This window comes from Ursus americanus, chromosome 11 (assembly GCF_024610735.1).
Source record: "Ursus americanus isolate L20-20 chromosome 11, mUrsAme1.1.p, whole genome shotgun sequence".
Classification (NCBI taxonomy): domain Eukaryota; kingdom Metazoa; phylum Chordata; class Mammalia; order Carnivora; family Ursidae; genus Ursus; species Ursus americanus.
Window position 1 is genome coordinate 43,445,757 of NC_142137.1, and position 19,756 is coordinate 43,465,512.

General features: G+C 38.6%; 1 protein-coding gene across 3 annotated transcripts in view; it reads right to left on the bottom strand.

Annotated features, from left to right (window-relative positions):
- ARHGAP18 (Rho GTPase activating protein 18) overlaps positions 1-19,756 on the bottom strand; it is a 189,293-nt gene that overhangs the window by 47,861 nt on the left and 121,676 nt on the right. For all 3 annotated transcript variants that reach the window (XM_087865480.1, XM_045805575.2, XM_045805576.2), the window contains 3 exons: positions 9,804-9,997; positions 6,563-6,798; positions 2,800-2,863 (listed from right to left, as the gene is read on the bottom strand). In XM_087865480.1, the coding sequence (XP_087721606.1) occupies positions 2,800-2,863; positions 6,563-6,798; positions 9,804-9,997 (494 nt within the window). The remainder of the gene's footprint in view (positions 1-2,799; positions 2,864-6,562; positions 6,799-9,803; positions 9,998-19,756) is intronic.

The window sequence follows — 19,756 nt, forward strand, 5'->3', positions numbered from 1 at the left end:
GCACAATTTTAGTTTTCCTTCCCCACTGGTTTCCACTGTTATGTGTGTTACTGTGAATATGTATGTTGGGTTTCCTAGGAAACCATTCTGAGAGGGGGAAAAAAAATGATTAGCCATTTTCTTAAATTAGAAGCTACCTTTCCAGAAGCAGAGTGTTTATGGACAAGAATTTTAAAACTATTTTTTTTTCCTCAACACCCCCCTATCACCACTCCTCCACACAAAAGGTCCTGTGTTGGTTGCTGGAGGGGAGGGGGGTGGAGGGATGGGGTAACTGGGTGATGGACATTGAGGAGGGTATGTATGGTAATGAGCACTCAGTACTACATAAAACTGATGAATCACAGACCTGTACCCCTAAAAAAATGTCCTGTACTGATTACAAAGCTGAGTAGAGAAATTACAATTAAGTTACAATATATTTAAAATATACAGATTTCCTTCAACCTGTGGCAAAAACAAACAACAAACAAACCTGGAGTATAACAGCTTAAGAGCTCAAATAGTAGATCAAGCTAAGGAACATAGTAGGAAAAACAGTTTCAGGGGTGATTCAAGAAATGGATGAATTGGCTAAAAAAATATCTATGAATCAATGATCTACTCTCATAGAGAAAAGTTAACAGAGAATTCTGACATAAACCTTTTGACTCTTAAAGTCCTAAAGCGTAAATAGTATAATTTCTTTATTCTCCTTTGGTTTTGAGATGAACAATAGCCCTGCGTTATAAATACTTTACACAACTCCTTAAAGTATTTCAACTGTTCAAAATATTCCAAAGTGCCTTTATTTTTAAAAAGAATTATTCCTCCTCCAAAGAAATCAAGAGAAAATAAGTAAATATACATACTAACATGAAAGTTTTAAAAATTATTTGGGCATTACTAATGTTTGTAAGTGTATGTATAAAAACAATGGGCCATTCACACAGAGTTTTATAATTTGAAGAAAAGAATAATAGATTAATTAATTTGAAATCTGACAACCCTTGCAACATTAAGACTTCTGTGACTTTTTCATTTAGAATAAATATCTTTCACTGGACATATATAGAAACCCAAGTATAGGAAAACATTTAAAAGAGACGAGGTCACCCACACTTTCGGATTTCAAACAGAAAGAGCTCCACTTTTGAACTCCAGACCATGTTTTTCTGTGCCCTTCATCCTGAATCTTTCAGTGTTTACATGGCACTGGCGAATTCACTGACTATCAGAAGACTATGGCCTTGCCTACAACAGGTGCGGTGGTAAAAACTCAGTGACTCGGATGGTGTTACACATTCTCTCTTATTATTCTGACCGGAGGCTCTATGCCCGCCTCATAGCCTTCCAGCAAAAGCAGATGTAAATCAGGCAAGTTTGTCATGTTTTACTCGGCAGCTGCAAGCCAGCCTAGAAAGTACTCATATAATGAACTTGTCTTCCAGAATTTCTGTTTATATAGCCTACATCATCACCTCTGGCAAGGGAGGAAAGCATCAAGAAAGGACAATGTTTTCCTCAGTATTTATTTAGCAATTGCCAGACACCCTTCCCCAAAGCATACGGACATTGGCACAAAAGGTTCATCTGTCTCTCTTGATGACCGAGCTCTCTCCAGCAGGCCAACACTGGCTCTTCTAGCTGGCTTGCCACTCCAGCGTTTGCCAGTCTGCAGACTTGGGGAAACACCCAGTAATTTCATTCTGATATAAAAATATACATACAACTAAAGAAACCTCCATGTAATAGCAAGTGCTTTTATTGATAGAAACATATAGACATGTCTGTGTCCATACCCACACATGCACACACTTACTTATTTTTAAAGGCAAGGGTGCAGGAGAGAAGTTCTGAGAAAAGTATGGAAGGAACAAGAGAGATGCTGATGTTTTAAGACTCCAAGACGTCCCGTGTAATCTTGGACTAAGTCGATTGTGATGAGAAGGTGGGATACACTTCCCAGTCCTCCACAGTCGGCCTGAGACTCCTCCCCTACCCAGTACAACACTATTACTGGCGTGAGCACTCCAGGTGCTGGGTCTGAAGATCATAAAACAACAGGACAAGTCCCTGAGCTGCAATCTGGCAGCCACAGACCACCACTGTTACAGTTTTTAAATAACACAGTACGGATTCAATTTTTAAGTTTCATTTGGAATATTTTTTTTTTCGCAAATAAGGAGAAAAGCTATAAATTCTTTCTTGATTAAGTGCTAATGAAGTCTTAATACTTATTTTCACCCATGCCATGAATTTCTAATCCATTTCTGAAATAACAGGCATAGAAGAGAAAAAGTATGAGAAGAATTATAGTGAATTGCACAAAAAAAATATTTTTTAAGTCTTTATAAACTTTCTGAAAAGGAATCCATTTATGAATTAAGAACTTATGATTTCAGAATGAAGCTCCAAATTCTTTGGCTCCACTCACTAGCTATATGGCCTTGGGAAAGGGACTTCACATCTCTAAACTTCTATAGTCTCATCTGTAAAATGGGTTCGACACAGTACCTACTATGTAGAGTTCTTGAGTAAATTAAATTAGGTAAACATCTTCACAAGTACCTGGCCCATGGTAAAAGAGTTGGGAAAATTGTGCATAGAGATGTTAGAACAGAGATACAGAAACATTAAAAAAAAAAAAAAATCAAAGGCCCACTATATTCCCAGCCTTATGTAATTATCTACTTGGGCACTTTATATTAGCATTTTAATAAAATTTGCTTACTAGAATTGAAGGTGAATGTTTTAAAAGGTTGTATCTGTTTGTTATGCTAATAAACAGGAAAATACAAGAGAACAGGTCCAACATACCATCTTTTCCTTGATATTTGTTTTCATTTGTTCTGACTGACTGTGAGTCCTTGCCATCTGGAGCCTAAAGATAGAAAGTGGGCCATTGAGTCATCTCCCAACTCACAACCAGAGAAATGGTATTGTAAATAATTCCATTACTAACAAGAAACACACTCAGAATTGTAACAACCACAGGAAAAAAAGTACTGTATTTATTATCGACAAGCAATCACCCAACAAATATCAGATTGCCCCCAACTTGTAAGACACAATACTAAGCCCTGTAAGGAAAATGAAAAAACATTAAGAGTGTCCTTGCCATTGGGGTGCCTGAGTGGCTTAGTCAGTTAAGTGGCTGACTCTTGATTTTGGCTCAGGTCCTGTCTCAGGGTCCTGGCATTGAGCCCCACATCAGGGTATCAGGCTCCACGCTCAGCGGGGGGTCTGCTTAAGGATTCTCACTCTCCCTCTGCCCTTCTCCCCACACTCTAATAAATAAATCTTTTTTTAAAAAGTATCTTTGCCATCGAGCACACCACTACTTAGTTGAGGGGTGAAGACAAACTTAAAAGTTTACAGTAAACAAAATGTGGTCTATCCACACACTGAAATATTATTCAGCAATAAAAAGAACTTAAGTAGTGATACAAGCTACAAGGTGGATGAACCTTGAAAACATACTAAATAAAAGGAACCAGTCACAAGATAGGATTCCTTATCTATGAAATGCCCAGAATAAGCAAGTCATAGAGAGATACAAAGTACATTAGTGGTTGCTTAGGGGTGAGGAGGGGAATACAGGAATGACCGCTAATGGGCTTTCTTTGGAGAATGAAAATGTGCTAAAACTGAAGTGATGGTTATAAATCTGTGAATATACTAAAAATCGCTGAATTGTAGACTTTAAATGGGTGAATTAGATGGCATGTGAATTATATTTTGATAACGCTGTTAATAAAACAAAATTACAAGTTGACATGTAGGTAATAAAATCAAAATTCTTCAAATTCAAAAAAAAGCCAGTAATAAATGTGAGATAAATTAAAACTAAATTACCAAGCAGGTAATATGAACTCAGATATTCAAAGAAACTCTTTTTCGAAGGGGTTGGGGCAGTGACAACTGAAAATTGCAGTCCTCCAAGGGTTTATAGGCGCAGTAGAACATGGCTGGCTCCCCTCATCAGTTAAGTGTGGCTGGGCAATACTTCCTCCTTCCAAGGAAGTCTTCAGAAGGAATTCAGGACTCAGGAACGGGATTCTAGATCAATCATACACAGAGGTCTGTCTGAAAGAATTATTTTTTAAATAGTCACTCTATCGGATTTTCGTCTCTATTCAAATAAGGTGTTTGAAAGCACGACAGAGCCTACATTTCACCTCATGCTGTTGGCCTGGAAGGGCTCTCCCCTTCACCTGCAGTCTAAGAAGAGTCTAGAAAAACACCAGGGCAGATACATAGAGGCCACCCGTGCACCTCTTAGAGGTAGAGGTACTCAGGACAGTGAATAGTGACTACTCAGTCCCAGAAGTGGTATGAGGGTCACGACACTACTTCAACCCCCCTCAGGACAGAGCACATACCATCCTCCTTTCCTCGCCCACAAGCCTGCGGAAGGCCAGCCCTCCACAGCCCCACGAACACAGTGAGCAATGCTAATCTTCCATACGAACACATATTTTGGAGCATGTGGTCAGAACTGTTTTCCTTAGCAAGTGAAGATAACCGTGCAGATGGTATTCATTTCTGTATTATATTTCCTAGTGTCAGCAAGGGCTTCATGAGGAAGCATTTAAAATGGAAGAGCTGAATTTGTACTTATTTGAGAACAGAAGACCTTCAAGTGAAGATGACTGGCCCCTGTTTCCTTGAGGAATGGGGGACATATTTCCAATGGGTGGCAGCGTTCCAATTAAAGGCATGCAGTGTAAGCAAGTTAACGTGATTTTAATTTACTAGTGCGATTTCTCTGTTTAATGGGGCCATCAGATGATACAATCCACCCATTACCTTGGAATCAAACCATGTGGCTCAGATATTACCAGGAATTTGCTGGAAAATGCTGCTTCTAGCATTGAGTAGCAACATCCTCTTGGAGACTGGCAGAAATCCCACAGTAGATATTTTGCTTGGACTCAGTTCTCTCCCCCTCCCCCTTTTTTACTTCCTCTTAACTCCCTTAGGGAGGGTTCTTTAATTGGGAAGGAAATATCATAATACTGTATTTCCTTACTATTCATATTCCTACATCTGGAAACCTAGTCCAGTCCTTCAACCCCAGTGGCTGTCCCAAATAACCACTGGGTGGTAAGCAAGTGTTTAACTGCCTCGCAGCAGCAAGAGACCGGCCTGGAGCAATCCAGTGACCCCAAAACTCCTATCAAATAGACTGGATTTGATACACAATTGCCCATGCAAATAGAGTAGCAATCTGAAGCAATTAAGGATTTCTCGGAAGAATAGAATGTCTACAAAAACAAACAAACAAACAAAAAAACACAACCCAAAACCTCTGCGTGACAGAAAGATACCTTAAATACAAGATACCTTTCTTTTTTTAGAATCATATGATTTTTGTTACCCTTCACTTGTAGTATAAATAGAATGTCATGTTCAGATTACTGAATATCAGAATCATATATGGAAACCCAGATATAAAAGGATACATAGTGGTGAAACGCACATACTTCGAAGTCACACGAATTTGGGTTTACTATCTATGGGACATTGAGCAAGTTACTTAAAGTCTATGAGCCTCAGCCATAGAATGGAAATGGTAATACCTCACTCACAGGACAACTGTAAGGATTAAATGCAAGGCCAGAGAAGTAGTTAGCACAGTTAAGTGTTCAGCAGTGGCGGCAGTAATTATTACTACTATCGTCACTGTTCAAGATTCCTTTTGTTTGTTCTCATTCCAACAACCCTCTTGGTCTTCCAGGCCAGGACTATTCAGTACACCTGAGAATAATCCAGACCATAAATCCACTTTCACCCTACGAATACCATTGAGTTCAGCTGACTTTTTTTTTTTTTTAAGAAGATTTTCCTGATAAAGGAAGAGGTGATATTAATTTATATTTTGTGCAAGCTCCTTAGGTCCTCATGGATGAGTAACAAAGAGCCCACCAAGGGAGTGTTCTAGGCCACAGAAGTCTCTCGCTTTCCCCATGCCTACCCTGATATCTCTTCATCCATCAGTCCCACAGTCTCTCCCTGATTTCAACAGCTTCCATAATAAATTAATCTTGACAAATATTTACTCAAATCTTCTAGGTGCTAGGCACTGTGTTAAGCACTAGACACAAAGGGGAAGTTATTTCATGTTTCAGGGTTCCTGCTTTCTAATTATACTGCAGTTAGCTCCCTCACCAACCCCCCTCCTGCCCCACCCCCACCCCCACACACGCACTCAATTCATCCCCAAATGAGTCTAAGGAAAAGCAAATATTCCTGCAGGAGTTAATAAATAAGGAAGAATCCCTTACCTCCTACTTGTCTGTAAGTAACAATTGGTAGTCCCATGTGTGAGGGGTTAGGGCCACTCCTAACACCGCAAGCACAACTAACACAAGGATTATCACACTGAATTTTAACTTGTTTCATTTTCTGCCCCAGTAGTATAACCTCTAGAAGGATTTCTTGATCCCTGTGAGCAAAGAGCTTTAGTGCCTGGCCTACAAGTGCTCATTAAGTTTTTAATGATCTGAATTAAACTGGATTGGTCCAGTCAGTTCAAAGCAATTATTCCTTTGCTTTAACATCAAAAAAGAACACCTACTTTTTCTTTTGACTCTCTCTGTTGAGCAAATATGTCTCTGACGTCAGGAATCTGGTACTGTTTGTTTTTTTTCCTCAAGGTCTGGGAGACTGTCTCTACCCGTTTCTGAACAGCGGCTGCCTGGGTCCGGGTCAATGTTGACAAAAACACCATGCTTTCTTGGGGATCTCCAGCAGACTCGCCAAAGAGATTGGACAAACCAGCCTCCTTAAGCCACTCTTCTTCCAGTTCTCCCTCTAAGACAGTAGAGAAAAATGAGGTTTAAAAATCACAAAACATGAAAATTTTCACATTTTTTAAGCTTTTCAAACACGCTTACTGACATTCTTCTATCGAAATCAAACCACAGTGCTAAGAATCATTATCTGAAACTTGGACAACTGCCATCAATTCCGGCCACAAAGATATCAAATTTGAGATCCATTTCATATATACTCAATTAAAAATTTTAAATGACTTCACATGTGATTAACCTCGATAACTTCCCTGCAGATTAACTAGGGCAAGATAGTACTGCTCCCTTTCTAGAGATGAGCAAGCAATGAAAAGATAACTTACTTCCATCAAGTTACAGAAGGAAAGTCAATGCTGGAGATATCCATTAAAGCCCTGTTTCTTGGCTTAAATTCAGCACTGCCCCAGAGTCCAACACTAATTGATGGAAAGGCTTGTTTTCTCTGCTCACCGTAGCTGACACGGAGTATGGCAAAGAAGTAAAGAGCATCCAGACATCAGGAACTAATCAATTTCAAATTAAGTTTTTAATCCCCGTAGTAAGCACATCAGATTCATGTTTTTTACAAATTAAAAAAGAAAAGCACACTATTTTAAGCAAAAAAAAAAAATACATATAGATTATGGGAAACTAAGTACATAATAATCAATTCAGAATACTGAAAGCAGAAAGTAAACAATAAAGTAAATACTGTGTAAGATTTATGAAAATTACAGAAAAACAGAAAGATGAGAATAGATTCCCTCCAAGCACTAAGTTTCTAGAGGAAAATCAAAGACCGATGACTTGAGACCCAAAAGACCTTCATCTACATTTCTCCACCTTGATAGCCATGTGACTTTGGACAAGTCACCCAGCCTCAAGCCTACTCTGTTCTCTCGTCTATAACCTAAAGCATAGCTGTCCTGGCTGCCTCCTGAGCAAATGAGAGAACGTTACATGGGGAGAGCTTTGCAGAGCTCTGTTACAGCCTGTGTATCCTTCCACACTGTATAAACTCCTTGAGGGCAGAAATCTAGTATTAAAATATCCTCAGTTTTAAGAAACATAACGTAGTGCCAGGCATTCTGCAAGCCGGGCAATAAAAACTGCTTACGGACATAAAAAAGTCAGCCATTATTGTGAATGCTGTTAAGGCAGAACTCAGTATACATATATGAAACCAATTTGCCAAGGGAAAGAAAAAAAGCAGATATAGACGTGATAGGTAAAGTAAGCAAGATCTGAATACAGAGTCACTTGATCCATTAAAAGTAGAGGTAAAACTCAAAACGTAAAGTCAAAGCAAAGGCATGGGCACGTAGGAACATTCCCAATTCTTCTTGACAGTCACATTATGAACAACAATTGATAAATTCATTTTAGTCTTGGACAATTATGAAACAGGTAATGACACACGGCTGTGTATCAGGCTTGAATGCTATTTTCTGTGGAATATTTTCACCTTATTCAGCAGACCACTGGTATGCTGCTTCCATCCTGAAACACCGAGACAGAACGTCTGAGCCGTGCACCGATCATCGTAAGTACGCTCAGTTTTACTGGTAAAGTGAGAAAGAATGAGGGGAAAGTAAAGGAGAACCCAAACAAAAGAAAGAGTTGATTATAACGGTACAAATATAAGAAATGTTAAATTAAGAAAAATTGGAGATTTTTCTTTTTAAAGTATAATTGGTCGATTTTTTTTTAAAAACGTCACAGCAAGGGGGAAAACGTGTGTATGTAGATTCTGTTGTGTAGCAGCTCGGTGCTAAGTCATTTACTTAAGAAGTTCTCTGTTGAAAAGGAGATCATTATTAGTGGGTCAGGAGGCATTGACTGTCTCTTATTTTTTTGGCATCCTGATCAATTGACACCCCCAAAAATACACTTACAAATTTATGGGTGGCACAAGGCAGAGAACGTTAAAATGGGGTGTCTGGCTGGCTCAGTCAGCAGAGCATGTGACTCTTGATCTCAGGGCCGTGAGTTCAAGCCCCACGTTGGGTATGGAGCATACTTAAAATTTTTTTTAATAAAAAAGAAAGAAAGAAAAAAAAGCTAATATAATAGATGCCGGAATTGGTCATCAAAAACTTGGTGACTGCTTGAATTTACGAGATTGAAAAAAAAAGTATGAATTTTAAGGGGAAAAAAATGTTTTCTATGTTTCTTCCATAATATCAAATATAGTAGTAGAGATTGCAGGAAATATAGCTGGAAAGAAACTGGAGACAAATTATGGACCAAATAGAAGAAAGAAGCAAATATGGAGGCTGAAAACACTAATACCATACACTGTTCAAACCTATACCCTCAGGCTAGCTGGCGAAACCTGCAGCATTATATCCAATCAGGCATACTACATTTGGACAGAGAGGATGACCAGGACTGAGACGGGTCCAAAAACCACCAGAAGGACTAGTATGTAAATCTTTTTTTTTTCCTTCTAGAAGGACGTGGTGAGGAACAAGATAAGCATCTTCAAACATTTGAAAGGTTATCCCGTAAAAATAGAAGAGGCTTGTTTTGATCTTCCAAATGGCAAAAAGTATGTCCAAGGTAGAGGAGGGCAGATTGTCAATCAACAAACGAAAGAACGTCAAGACAACTCAAGCTGACTGACCAATGGAAAACAGCATCACTGCAAAGCAGTGAGCTTTCCAGCAGCATCTATACTCACTAGAGAACAAACGACCGTGTGGCTAGAATACCACAGAAGGAAGGTTAGATCATTTCAAAGACCAAGTCGAATCCTAGGGGTCTAGGATACAGGAAGCCTAGCCAACAAGAGTCTAGCCACCTCTAAGACGAAGTGAATTTACTCATGCTACGTAACTGTGGCAGCTGCAGCCATCAACCTGCCACAAGCAAGTAACTTTCAAGCTGGAAGGCCAACCAGCATTATCTTATTTTGGTTGTCCTATCTTTAATTTTTGTTGCTGCTGCTGCCCTCTTCCTTCCCATGTAGTCATCTCCCAGAAATACATATACGAACAAACAGAAATGTATTTCTTTAGTTATTACCATCAGGCTCTTTGACAACCACCACCTCTTGATCTTGTCTGTTCTCGCTAGATTTCTCGATATTTTCTATTTCCGTCCAATAGGTTTCCATAGATAGTTCATCCAAAGAATCCTGAGAACTTGATCGGTCAAATGGAGGCTTTTCGGGAACTTTGGTGATTTCCTGGTTCATAGTGTACTGGCCATATTTGCGGCTATAAATTCAAAAGAAAACATGGTTCATTTTAATACTTGAGGAAGTAGTACAATTTCTAAGACATCAGAGTACTGACTGAACAATTTGGAAACTCCATAAGTTCCCCTTAATAAAACCAAAGAGATATATATATTTGAAGCTATTTACCTTGAGATACCAGTAATTACAATATGCCTATAGAATGAACAAAAAGTTTCACTGGCAAAAAACCAAACAGCAATGTGATAAACCATTTTTCCTTTCCATTTTATGTAAATTATTTTAAGACTTCTTTAAACCTAAAGCTGTTCTTCGAAAGCAACAAGTTAAATCTTGATTAGAGGCCATTAGTTAAAACTCAGTCAGCCCTTATATAGCAAATATCTGCAATCAATAAATGAGATACTATTTGAATTTCCTTTTTATTTTTGGAACCAAAACATAAATAGAAGGATGACATATTAAGTTTGCTGTGACATTCTACTATAGAAAGCAACTTTTAACCTTTATTTAAAATTGTACCCATTACTGGTATGTATTTTAAAATATGGTAAAACTTCATTTATTGGGGAAAAAAACATTTATTGGCAATTCTGAATAAGTAGCTAGGAATTACCTCTTAAACATTTATCTCAAATATTATCTATAAAGAAAAGGATAAATTGAATAAATGAAGGTATTTTTATGACTTCAAGTTATTATACTCTTTTAAGTCACATCCCACCTACTACTAAAGTTGAAATAAAAGACCTCATAATAAATAAGTACATATATATAATATATATATTATATATCTTCCAGATATAATAGAAATATTAAATTTTTGTTTTACTGTTTTTTTTATATTGAGATAGATGGGGAGCCCAATTATTTAAAAAAGGAAAATTTTAGTTATGGCACTTCTTCTTTATATTCTTTTTTTTTTTTTCCTAATAATTTGAGGGGTGCCTGGGTGGCTCAGTCAGTTAAGCATCTGCCTTTGGCTCAGGTCATAATCCCAGGATCCTGGGATTGAGCGCCATGTTGGGCTCCCTGCTCAGCAGGGGAGTAGGCTTCTCCTGCTCTCTGCCCTCCCTGCTCATGCTCTCTCTCAAATAAATATTAAATATATATATATATATATATAATTTGAGTGGGTACAATAACTGGGGAACTAGTGTTTTGTTATTCTAATTTCAAATTGCTCTTTTATCTCCCAGGAGGATGTTAGGAAGTAATACTTTGCTACATTGGTTTTCTTACTACCCATATGAAAATAATAAAAATACCATAAAACAACATTCTTTATAATAGTGTGTGAACATTTTCACATTTAAACCGGCTTTTCCCATAATTATTTAAAACAGTAGGATTTAATACTACATAAGGAAGAGGGTCACTAAACTCTGGTCAATTCTACCTAGCAGTTTAATTCCAACTGGTTTCTTAGAACAAGTCAAAAGACTTAATTGCCTATTGCTACAAATAAATACAATAGAACTGAATACTTAACTGTAATATGCTAACAGGCCAATTTTATTCCTTTGAAGATGGTTCTCTCTACCCTGATTATGTACTTTAAAAATAATGCCTATTGCATGAATGAACAATCGCTATAATATCTCCCCAGTAGCAAGTCTGGGGGGCAATGGGTGGGCGTTAGAAGTAGGGCCAGCAGGAGGAAGTCTAGACATATTTGTGTGCTTCTCTTTCCTCCAGTCTCCATTGTCCATTGTTTGCCTCCCCCATCCCTTAATTCAAGGGGCACTTCCTCCCTCCCTGCCCCAACCGTCCTGTTTACATCCCTGTATCCCATCCTGGTCCCTTGCCCTTTCCCCACTGGCCACACCTTCAGTGTTGTCATTTTAGAGTTTACACTCCTGGTTCTTAAATTAAGATGTGAATGTAAAAGCTATCTCTCTCTTAGAAACAAAAACATAAATTATATTTCATTTCCTGTGATCAGCAGCTCAACCTATCCAAATGTTCTATTCCTTAATCCTGCTTTACCAGGGTAGTTAGAGCTAATTGACAGCATGTCTACCAGATTCATTTTTGGTTTATTTCATGTCAAATACACAGACACTGCATCTTTGTTTTTGTTTTCTCTCTCATTATAATATAAGACTGTCAACCTTATTCCTATCTCCTGTAGCCCTTAGTTCCATGGGAGACCACAATAAGTACTGTGGAATGTGTGAAGTGTAATGACTAATGCCAAATAATTTGGTTTATCTGCTCACAGAAAAGAGGTGCAGCTGAACTAAAAGTTATGTTCAGCTTTTCACTTCTGAAGGAATGTGTTTATTCTGGCAAGAATTTTCCAGTAAATTTCCATTAAGATAGCATATGCAGAAAAACGCAAGGGCATTGAGCAACAGTATTGTTACGTAAATACACCTTCTATATCAAGCCCTGCTTTCAAAACAGGCATAAAGCAAAAATCTAATCGCCTAGTGCTAATGAATAGACTCAATATTTTCACTTTAATAAGATTCAAAGCTGAATAGGTTTTTTTACAATAACCTGATGATACAGAGTCATAGAATGGAGGCTTTTTTTTTTTTTCTTTTTTGGATCATTGGTAAATGTTGGAAGAAAACGTTTTCTTTTTTAAACATTAAAGCATGGAGAGGAGGGAGGAGGCAAGCATTCTGTGGTAGACTACCCTTCTTAGCATGCCATGGATGTTACATTTTCTCTAAAAACGTAGCTGAACATTTTTAAATTACAGTTTACATCAATAAAGGCATTGTGTCACCTCTTTTCTTAGAATAAACTCTACTTGTGAACTCCAGACAGCCAATGGCTTAAAGTGTGGCCCTTCTTAAAACTGCCCTGGTAAGAAGCTAGTTAACCAGTTCCTTTCTTCTGTTTCTAGGAGTACGTTATCTGATACCACATTCATTCTGCAAATTGGGTTCCAGACCATAAAGTAACATCTGCCAGACATAATGAAGTGCAGAGCACAAATATTTTACATTTCCAAAAGACCCAAGCCAACACATGGTGCTGAAATCAAAGAAACGCACAGTTTGTACCGCAGGCAACTACCAATTACCCCCTCCTGACTTACTGGCAGACAATTGTTCTGTTTTTCTTCCTGACTTGCCCTCCAGAATCCCATGTGCCAACCATCCCAGGGCCACTCTTCAGAAACTTTCACATGTCTCACCTTTTACAGCTCTAACCACAGAACTAGACACTGTCCTCTGAAAGGGGTGGCTTCCAGCTGGCTGCAAACTCAGGTCCTATGCTGCTAGCATTCCTCCATGGCACAGAATTATCACCATGCCTTTTTTTTCGCACTAACATTATCAGCAAATAGTATTTAACAGACCCTTATGGGCCTTCATGGAATGTCCCTTCTTTTTCCTCTTGCTAGCATGTTCTTACGCTGTGTTTATAAAAAGCGGGGGTTTGTTTTATTTTCCCCCAGGTATATTTTATCCTATTTTTCTGTGATATTTTTTCCCCTGGTCAGTGAATTTCACACACAGTGTTATCACTCAGGCCTCTTATTTATTTTGTCATAGAGAATGTTTAATTGGTCTGATGCAATTTGTTCTTCGCAGGGAAGTGGACAGTGCCATGCATTAGACTGTGGTCTGCTAGAAGAAAGTAAGCTGATTGATGATTCATCCTACAGCCAATGCAGAGAAATGACATGCAGATAGATGGGACTGGGAGTCCTAAGTACCAAATGATTCACGTTCTACTTAACTATCTCTATGATTTTGGAAAATCATTTGACTTCTCTAACCCTGACTTTTCCAACCTGTAGAATGGGAAGAATACCGATAGCCTTGACTGCTTGGTGTGTTGTGAGTTACCAAGCAAGAATTCACCCTGAAATGCCTGCTGGGTAACCATGAAGAGGGCGCACAACTTAGTCTCACTGTTAACATGTAAAACTGCTAACAACAAATAACTGCCCCTCCCATAGTTTAATAAGGTCACCTTTGCCCTCTTCAAAGGTTCAGAAAAATTACTTAACCTCTAGGACAGCCATTCTTGAACATTCTGGTCTCAGGACTCCTTTATATACTTAAAAATGTTTAAGGACCCCCCAAAAAGCTTTTGCTTTTATAGGTTGTATTTATTGAGATGTACACTATTAGCTATTAAAATTGGAAAGAACACATAAAATACTAATTCATTTAATAAGAATAATCAACATCTTAACATAAATAACTCTGGGGGACACCTATTTTCCATACAAAAAGATAAAAGTAGTGAGATGAGTAGCATTGTCTTACATTTTTTGAAATTGTCTTTAATGTCTGGCTTAATAGAAAACATCTGGGTTCTCACATCTGCTTCTGCATTCAGTCTTTTGTGATACTGCACATCATGTAGTGTCTGGGAAACTCCACTGTGTTCTCATGAGAGAATGAGATCGAAAAAGGCCAATAACGTCTTTGTGTTATTATGAAAACAGCTGTGATCTCCTAGACCCCTGAAAGGGTCTTGAGACTCCCAGGTGTTCCAGGACCATACTTTGAAAACCACCGATCTAGGATTTCTCAAGAACAACACCTAATGGATCTCAAAAAGCACTTTTCAATTCTATGGGCAATGCTCCAGAAAGCCGTACTGAAAGAAACAGCCATGCTTTCCTGGTGACTCTTGACCTACTTCTTTGTTTATTTTAGTTTAGTTTTACAGCCTTTCATCAAAACTGGGACTTATTCCAATGATATAACCATATTTAATTTATACTTCAATGACAAAGAATAGAACATCATTTAAAAACCCCTGCCTTGCCAACGTCTTTCATCATTTGCTTTTATTTATCATGTATAAGGGGCAGAAATTCTCTCTAAGCTTCCCTTTGGGCCAGTGCATTTTTTCAAATGCATTTTCCTTAGCACTCCTTTGTCATCCATACCTCTTCCTCAACCATTTCAAGGCCAGTTTTATTTGGAACTAGGATGTTTCTTTGAACTTATATTTAACTATGTGGTCCAATCTCTACTTTCTGTACCCCACCCCAACAAGAGTCCTGTTGTGACACTCATTAGTTTGTCCCCTGTTCTGAGCCTTCTAGAGACACTTTTATGGCCCAAAGTCTGCTGTCCTCAAGTCCTTTGATGCTGGGATTCAGTTGTGTTTGTTTTATTTTCTTACAAGATCCTCTCTAAAAGAGCTACACTTTCTTTCGTGCTCCTTATCCCAACATTCATTTCCAATGCACAGAAAGATGTGACTGGGTTGGGAGACACAAAACAGAAGAATAGGTTTATTTTTGTTTGGTTCTTGTTCTGTTTTTAATGCACCAAAAAACAACAACAACAACAACAAGTTCTTATGCCATAACTTACCATCAACCATAATGACCAAGTATAATTTAGATAAAGCCGTATTTATTGAAGCATAAACTTTAGAATGGTATTGGACCCTAGGGATTTAAATCTATCCCATCATTTTCTAGATGAGGTAATGAGGCCCTAGGGTTAAATTTTCCCCAAAGTCACCCAGTAAAGTGATGGTAGAACCAAGATTAGTGTCCTCGCTTCTTCTTCAGTACTCATTTTATTATACCAAATAGACTAGAAAGAGTAGAATTTACTTTTTTTTGCATCAGATGCTCCAATCTTTCTCAGTTTGTACTGCACACAGCAAAATCAAAAGTGATCATGTTGACACAGTCTATAATTAACGGTTTTAAATGACCAGTGTACTTATCTAGAGAAAAATACACTTAACAATCAAACCATATCTCTTTAAAATGCATGAGACGTCTTTTCCAAGGCATTTTCTAAAATACGCCTTGTGTCACTCTGGGACGTGACTTCAAATACACCTGTTTTTAAAACACTTTGTTTTGAAGAAGTTGGAAATTTTCAAAAATGTTTAACTCACTCTGCTTCTCCATTTATATTATCTCTGCATTAAAAAAGAAAAAAAAAACAAATCGAAAAAAAATGGTGTTTCTGCTGTGTGGGTTTTCTTTCAGGAGGACAGTGGCATTCAAGAAGTAATCACTGCCATCAGGAGATGGCGAAGCTATTAATACTCTGTAATGGCTCCGTCCATCAGAATACACCGAATTTGAATGACTATGAAGAGCCGAAGCCCATGAATGACCCAAGTCATTTTTTTCCCTTGGAAGTGAATGCCTACTATTGTTTAGCTGAAAGCAGTAATTATTAGAAATGGTGCTGACATCCAGGAAGAAGGAACACTGACGATGCCCCCCGAAGGCAGAAAGAAGTGGATGAGAAAGCAATACCCCACGGCCTCTCCCCACACCCAGGCAGCCTTCAGAACCCAGGAAAAGGGATCCCTTCTCTCTTCTATCCAACCCAATGGGGAAGTTTAAAAATCTGTTAAGTCAAATTTCACATTTCAAGTAAATTCACTTTTGCCCCTTTGTATACATTACCCCTTTCCTTTGGGGGGAAAATTAAAATTTGTCATTATTTCTTTCAGCATTCTTTTTCTTTAAAAATAGGAGTATGTGTACAGCACATTTAAGTCTTCACAGAGAGTCCTCCACATATCAACACACAGCAGAACAAGGAGCAAAGAAACAGGATTACCCTCTATTTACATAACATCGCGTAAGAAGAGCTGAGGAGAGTAGCTCCTTCAGTGACCTGTGAAGAGCTAGTTTTCAGAATCTGGCTTTATCACTCTTACAGAAAACTAGGGCAAAACCAACTCATGGGCGAACAACGCTAAAGGAACAGGGATACAGGTGGCTGCCACCAGCAGGTGTGGTAGAAAGGAGGGAAGGCACAGGACCAAAAGGCATGTGGGAAAGTCAGGGGGCAGCCAAGGCATGTTGGAAAAGCTCCATTTCTATGTACAGACACAGGCAGGGTACCCAAAGGGGAATTATGGGCCATGGTTACAGACATAGGCCTTTCCTCTTTTAGACTCTGGTTCTGTGTAGAAGTGAGATCCTCTTGGCTCCTGGGCTCCCCCAAACATCTCTCAGGAGGCACGTCTCCCTCCTCACTTGGAGGAACAACTCAACGTAACCAAATGGGAGCCTCAGGATCTCAATGCGAAAATCATTTTCCAAGACAAGGGGAGAGGGATTTGCAGTGGGGCTTTGACATAAAATGTCAAGATCTTGGAACAATGGTGCAAAGCAGAGCAAATTGAGTTCTCCATCTACACTTCATTCAATTATCCATCCCCATGGTTTACATCTACCCACCACGTTTCTACTCCAGGACTCTTTCCTTTTCTCGTTAGCTAGAGAGCCACCTGGAAATTCGTCACCAGCAGCTACTTTGCGCTCTGGTCATTGGCTCTCCAGTTGGATCTGTTTTCCACCTGTTGTTACTCAATGTCATATCTTGGTACCTTTCTCTGTGGGGGTTGGAATAAAAGCATTTCCCTGCTTCTTCAGTCCCCCCACAGCCCTTACCACATCCTGCACTGTGATGCTCATGCCTTGTCTGTCTACCCCTACACTGTGTGTTCCTTAGGGCAATAATCCGTGTTTTGTTTTGTTCACCTGGGTATCCCTAAATTCTGCAAACTGCTTGCCATAGCAGATGCTTGTAAATTGTGTAATTATTAATTGTTCAATTATTGCTGCCTCTAAAAAAAAACCCACCTCCTTTTAATTTCCAAGGTGGTTTTTATTTAATTGCACAAAACTACAAAGGAGTAAGACAGGAACATGAAAAGTAGATGGTGAAGAAATTAGTCATCAGGAAACCCTAAAAGGCAATTAATAAGTAATTATTCTATGCCTCTGTAATTCTTGAGTGTTTTGTTTGAAAGGAGGTTTCCTTGTGAGAGAATAGAGGTTACAAAACAAAGAGCTGATTTCATATTAGACTGTACCTAATACTAAATCATAAATAAGCACTGGCTTACATTTTATTAAGCTCACATGCCCTGCTTCCATCCTGTCAACTCAATCTCTCAAACAAGTTTTAAAATATTTGTTGAATGCTAACTGTATGTCAGGCACCTTATCAGAGATGTCTGTTCAAGCAAGCTACTCAAACATTTATCATGAGATAGATTATAAATGACACCAACACCAGGTAAGGGTGGAATTTTCCAGTTCCTCACTAAACTTGTGGCCCAGACAACTCTCCAGCATGAGCCTCTGGGTCATGACCTCTGCTTTAGCACTGTCCCTGACATGCTTCAGGCCCTGTGTGGTTCACCATTCCTTCCTCAGAAAGAAGTTCACTTCCTATTACTGCTATCAGCTTACCTCCACCTCATGTCTCCCACCACTCCCCAAACATTTCTGTAGAAACCAATAATTTGAGGTCACCTCCATAGCCCATTCTGGGATCCCCCTCTCCTGCTCTGTTTCTCACGGTTCTCAGGGCTTTGCCTGAAACCCACTCGCCAGCCTATTTGTAAAGTTCTCCATTCCTAAGGTGGAGTCCGGCTTCCTCACCACTCTTGTCTAACACCTGGTTCTTACTTTACAACAGTCACTGATTTTGAAGGTAGTTATCAGCATCCCAAGTTTTTGTCAATCTTCTTTCCATTTATTTTTATTGCTCTTAACAAATCAATGTTTTCGCCTTTTCTGTCTCAAAGCTGTGCTTCTCTTCTTGAGGAATCCATCAAGTTCTCAACACATTTCCAGATGTGAAATGAAGAAGAGGATTCACTGACGAAGACCAGAAGTCCTCCCATCTTCCCTCATAGTCTTGAACTTGTCATTCAAAAGCTCCCTATCAAGCCATTAGACTAGAATCTCATCATAACGGTTCACCAATGTGCCTTAAACATACGTCAATACGAACGGATAAATTTACACTAATGTGCAACTGTCACATACAACACTTAACAATATACTTCAGAATCCGGAATCCAGGAGAGATGTTTAACCATTGGCCAGTTGACAAATGACAATCTTCCAATATCCCCATCTACTTCACAGAGTAGCCTGCTATGGATACATAAGATGCCTATCATCTTATAGGGACTAACAAAATATTTGTTGATATAACACCAAACTACAAACATTAATATTTTTTAATTTAATGTTGGAATAGTAGTGAATATAATATTGGTTTTACTTACTGCCTAAGGGCAAACCTTTCGCCTTTCATAAGGCTTTTATATACATATTAACATTAACTTTCCTATGCTAATAAAAACATGAGCACAAGGCATAGTTGGATTTAGAAAAAAAAAGAACCTGTTTGACAAGGCATAGCTGGAGTTTAAAAAAAACCCTTTGATAATAACTAAAGACAAATACATGGGCATACTCTAGAAGAAATGTGGGCATCATTATTAAACTCTTCTTGCTTCTTTCTGATTTTATTTATTTATTTATTTATTTATTTATTTATTTAATTTAAGAGAGCGCGCATATGCGCGTGCACACACACAGGAGCTGGGGTGGGGTGCAGAGGGAGAGGGAGAGTAGAGAGAATCTTACTTAAGCAGGCTCCACGCCCAGATGGAGCCCTACACAGGACTCAATCTCATGACCCTGAGATCACGACCTGAGCAGAAATTAAGAGTTGGATGCTTCACCAACTGAGCCATCCAGGCGCCCCTCTTTGTGACTATTTATTGAAATAAGATAGAGAAATCATCTCCTATCTCAGTGGGGCCATAGAAGTATAAAACCAACCCTCACCAGCCAGAAGAAAGGCCACAGACACTGGAAGAAAATGTTAAAAGGGAAAGGATCTCTTTGTGTTTATATACACACTCTACGTGTTTATTCTACCTACAATAAATAGGAAGAGGATATTTATACATTATTTCAAAAGAACATTAATGAATAGTAATGAAACAATTGAAAACAGCAGCAACAGCATGGCAAATACTTGGATAAGAAAAAAGAAAT